The sequence below is a fragment of the Gymnoscopelus microlampas genome (genome assembly GCF_963454915.1).
Source record: "Gymnoscopelus microlampas genome assembly, chromosome: 2".
NCBI classification, from domain to species: domain Eukaryota; kingdom Metazoa; phylum Chordata; class Actinopteri; order Myctophiformes; family Myctophidae; genus Gymnoscopelus; species Gymnoscopelus microlampas.
In genome coordinates, this window is record NC_139939.1 from 56,140,934 (window position 1) to 56,146,188 (window position 5,255).

Below are 5,255 nucleotides of genomic sequence, written 5' to 3' on the forward strand. Positions count from 1 at the left end.
AAGGTAGACTCTCTCTTCTGTAGGTAAGTCAGCCAAGCATATGTTGTTGATTTCTCGGATGTCATTGTTCAGAGGAGTGTATACAGTGCCTTTGAGAAGGTTGTCTTTGTTGATACATCCATTTTGCGAACAGTCAACAGATGTTGACTGTTCCATCTGCTCCCCAGGAACACTGTCTCCTCCTCCGTCTGCTCCTCCTGTCTGGCCAGCAGATGTTGACTGTCCCATCTGATCCACAGCAACAGCCTTATTAGCTTTCCATTTCGCATCCCAATCGAGTTTTGTAATTCTTTGGTTCATTTTTCTTTTTTCCTGCTCCAGTTTTTGTATATAAAGAAGGACTTGAGTCGATGTCTTGAAGGCCTGCTCCTGCAATTCCTTCCGGCTTTCCATGAACTTGCACTGATAATTTAGAAGTACCAAGTTGTTACGAATTATTTCTCCTTCACCGGGGTTTAGCTTTGGTAGCTTTTCTGGAGTACTCATTTTTTTGAGAGCTGCTTATAGACTATATGCAGAGGTCTGTCAAGAGTGCTGGACTTAGCTTAGAAGCCGGCTTATATACTTTCAGTCACGATGCTGGGTACCCATGGTTAAGTTTATTGTCTAGTGTTGTAGAAGTTGTCCCAATTCTTTTATGGAGCTGAGGAGTCCAGGGTAGACTCTCACGCCTCGCTTTGTCCTTAGTATAAGGTTGATTTTGGCTGCGGTGGTCTCAACAACTAAGAGGAACTGAGGTGAAAGACCGAGCGTTTTTTACATGCTCAATCCTACAGTGCAAAGTGATAAGAGGACAAATGTTTCGGTGACCCAAACGTTTGACCTCTTATCATTTTGCACTTGAGCACAAAAAGGAAATATGAGTCTTTCACCTCTCTTCCGTTCCTATGAAGCTGCTGCAGGATTGCTCTCTAGATGTGACCAATCATGTTAACGCTGTTCAATATTATATATTATAGAATTGACAGGGAATTCTAATTAAAGGTAAGTGATATTTTTTGGTTAAAACAAAAAGTATTTTGTTAAAAGGTTAAAGCACTATATTCTGATAGTACTCATTGCTATAGAGTGTTTAAGTAACAGGAGTCTCTCCAGCTCTTTAATAAACAGAAAATAAATGTTCCGGTAGGTGTCAAAATCTCAGCCAATCAGGAGAAAGTACCCATTTTAAGCTTCATTTTTATACTGTTCCAGTTCCAATTTTGCCTGCTCATTTCTTAGTGTCATCACTTCCAATTTCACTTGTTTAATCTGTATCCTGATTGAGTTCTCTATCCTGATTGGATAAAATTGGAAATGAAACTGAAACTGAAACGAAAATGCATTTTCTGTTTTATAAAAAGTTGGAGACAAGGAGACTCCTTTTACTGAACAAACACTCTATAGCAATGAGTACTATCAGAATATATAGCTATTTAACACTTATTTCAACCAAAGAAAATCACTTACCCTACCTTTAAGGTTGGATGAACCCTTTCATTTAGTAGATTCAACTTTGCATTGTCAGGTTATGTCGGTTATATCCTTAACTGTAGGCTAAGTTGAGAGACCGCTCTCTCTCCATGAAAATATTTTAGATCTGATGACTGTTATGGCACTTTTTAATGGGTGAATGATTAAGGATCTAACTTAAAAAATTGTAAATATGTTAGATTGTTTTTAAATCGATTGATTTTAATTGCTTGTAGGACTAATTATGACACTTGGAAATAATTGATAAATGAGCGCCTGGAGCGCAACATGTCCCACAACCCATTAATAACCTATTAATGGTCTTTTTTTTATTATAAAAATGCATTTGAATGCACATAACCTGTTTGGCTGCTGGGTTAAAAAGAGGAGCATGAAAGGGTCCTTGTATGAAATTTACTGGAGCGATGAGTCTAGACGTTTGATTTGATTGTTAATTATGATTGACAGAGTAACATTAATTTCGCAAAATGTTTCCTCGGTGCAATCACAATTTTGTTTATTCATAGGCCTACAGAATATAATTTGTTCCTATATAACATAGCCTACTACAGTACAATGCAAGTGTATGCAGTCAACATGCAATGACAGTGAGGAATATTAAATAAACGACGTAGGCTATATAGGCTAAGTATTAAATCATATTATATTATATTATATTGACATTTCTATTTTATCTCACTGCGCATGCTTATAATGTGAAAAACTCTGTTTATGCCGTCCACACGACGACGCATAAACGGTGTTTTTAAAAATCTACACCGTGGCAGAAGTTTTCAAAAAGATGCGTTTACATCACACCAAAAACGCGTTTGCGTGTGGGCGAACCCCCCAAGACGCATATAAAAAAATGCGTTCATGAAAATACCTGTGTACGTGTCTAATAGCCTAATAATCTATAAAACGACAGGAAGACACCGGAGAGGTGTCAGTGAGCTGGTCGTTGTTGATTGTACAATAATCCACTATGATGACGTAACGGTGGAGTTTGTATTGTTCGTTACCTGCACATTTGGCCTTCTAGCGCCTTCCTGTATCTTACTTTCAGAATGTTTCAGGATATTTAGCCATAATAAGTACAAATATATGCAATTCTAAGAAGCTACAGCTGTGACTACACTATTGAAACCAGGGGACTTTGTACATGTCACATGAAAGTGTTGAGAGAGTTGATTGTTTATCAGATAAGGACAGTAGCCACTGTTAAAGAACAGTGCTGGAGCCTGAGTTGCGTCATTTTAGACAGTACCAAGTCACATGATTAATCAACAGAATGTTACACCCACATGGGTAGACCAAACCCATAATAAATAGAGTGGATGCTCACTGATCAGTACGAACTGTCCTGCAGGCATCAGTGTTACTAGTTACCAGGGTGTTATTGCTGCGTCATTTTCCATTGCGAGCTCCGATAGACTGACGGTAAGAATAGAGAGTTTAAACGACGATAAATGTATGTGTTTCTGATATGTTTTACAGTTTTGTGTGTATATTTCATGTCAGAATTGAGAGGTCTGAGTTGTGTCCGCTAACTCGGTTGCTCCAATACCTTTTACAAGGGGAGATCTAATTATTTGCATTGCTTGTGTGACTGGCTAGATAATTGTACATTGATGAAGCTTCATATCCTGTCTTTATACTTCCTCTGTCTCTCCACACCTACAGTACATTAGTATTTCAGTACTGAAGCAGGTAAGACACTGAGACCGCTTGTCTTTTAATGTAGACGGGAAAATGTGACTCCTCTTAACCATTTTAATTCAGTGGTTCTCTCTCTCTCTCTCTCTCTCTCTCTCTCTCTCTCTCTCTCTCTGAAGGTGAGAGAAAACAACAACTCAGAAATGAGTGAAGATTCAAGCAGCAAGAAGGGAGGTGAAGGTATGTATCTTACTAGGAGAAAAGACGCATTTCAACACATTTTTCTTTATCAAGACAGGACTAAATCTGTAATGAAATGTAAATTCATACATATAGCATCTTGAAACCATGTATTTAAACCTCAAGTGTGTACCAACCATAACCATTATCCTTTTAATCCACTAGCTCTCATAATAAATGATGAAGCTGTTCGCATCGTGTTGGTTGGGAAGACTGGAGCTGGAAAGAGCGCCACTGGAAACACCATCCTGAGTTCAAAAGCTTTTCCATCAAAGTTGGCCGTTAAATCTCTGACAACTAGCTGTAAGAAAGTCACAGGTGTAGTGGCAGGTAGAAATGTTGCTGTCGTTGACACACCAGGCTTTTTTGACACCAGGTTTGGCCAAGAGCAAACTTTTCAAGAGGTTCAGCAGTGTATCAGTTTTGCTTCTCCTGGTCCCCATGTGTTCCTGATCGTGATCAAACTGGGAAGATTCACAAAGGAGGAGGAGAGAACCGTGGAGATGCTTCAGGAAGGGTTTGGTGAAATGTCCAAAAAATACACCATGATCCTCTTCACTGGTGCTGACCAGGTTGAAGAAGATGAGTCAGTTGAAGACATGTTGAATAATAGTCCAAAACTAAGAGATTTAATCAGAAAATGTGAAGGTCGCTATCATTTGTTCAACAACAAAACCAAGGATCCCTCTCAGGTCACTGAGCTGCTGGAGAAAATCAACAACATGGTGTTGAAGAATGGAGGAAGCCACTACACCACTGAGATGTTCCAAGAAGCAGAGAGAGCCATAGAAGAAGAGAAACAAAGGATTCTCAAAGAGACCGAAGAGGGGAGACGTAAAGAGGAGGAAGAACTGAAGAAAAAATATGAGAAGAAAACAGAGGGGATTCTTAAAGAACAACTGGGACAACAAGCGAGATCTGCCAGAGAGAATGAAGACAGAAGACGCAAAGAGATGGAAGAACTGAGGGAGACTCTGGAAAAAGAAATGAAAGAACTGAGGAAGGCTCTGGAAAAAGAAATGAAAGAGCTGAAAGAACGACATGAAGAAGAAGCCAGAAAGAAAGCTGAGAGTGTTAACAGGTTCACAAGAGCTGGAGCTGCTATTGGATTTGCTGTGGCAGGAAACTTTGGTGCAGCAATAGGGGGCACTGTAGGAGCCATTGCCTGCATAATCCAATGAAGTACATGACATCCTAAAGTCCCAAATGATTCCAAACCTGTGGGCCGTGAGGATATTGAAAGTTGGCCCCCAAATAATTGGGGAAAAACTAAGATTTTGATAATATTAATAGGCTATAAGAAAAGAAAAAAAGTAAAAAAATATATTGCTACTTAATTATCCTAATTACAGTATGTCACAATATTCTGATCCTCACTCACTTGCAGACGTTTGGATATGATATGATATGATATGATGATATGTTGATTATTTATTATTATTATACACTATGGGCAAACTATATTTTACTTTGTTCTCAAATAATTAACTCACAAACACATTAAAGGAAGATTTTACAAAGGCTCAAGACACAAGTTAAACCTGGGAAACATCCTTCAGCATGAACTCAAAACCATCCCACTATCTTTAGCTACAGTTAATGGTAGTCTACATTTCACCAATATGCCTGTTAGTAAACATACTGACACAAGTAACCCCTGCAAAACACTATCCACTTTGACAGTGTTTTGCTTGCTCTTAGAAAGTTGCATAACTTCAAAGAGGCAGGTTTATCTGTAAGATATGCAGTATGTGTACATACAGTACGGTGTGCTTGAAGTTGATACATGCAATGAAGCAATTAAGAGTCAAGTTGTTTTGTATAGGTCGTGCACAAGAGACTCTGCAACCAACCTCAGATGCAGCAAAGTTTCACATCATGCGTTCACACTATACCAAGCTCTTGTC

At 38.8% G+C, this 5,255-nt stretch overlaps 1 protein-coding gene across 1 annotated transcript; it reads left to right on the forward strand.

The window, feature by feature from the left end:
• Window positions 1-3,311: 3,311 nt before the first annotated feature.
• LOC311055944 (GTPase IMAP family member 9-like) lies at window positions 3,312-4,529 on the forward strand (the record flags this gene model as incomplete). The annotated part of the gene is made up of 2 exons (XM_084072227.1): window positions 3,312-3,348; window positions 3,514-4,529. The coding sequence occupies 2 exons, from the start codon at window positions 3,312-3,314 to the stop codon at window positions 4,527-4,529; spliced, it is 1,053 nt and encodes a 350-aa protein (XP_083928353.1).
• Between the last annotated feature and the right edge of the window lie 726 nt (window positions 4,530-5,255).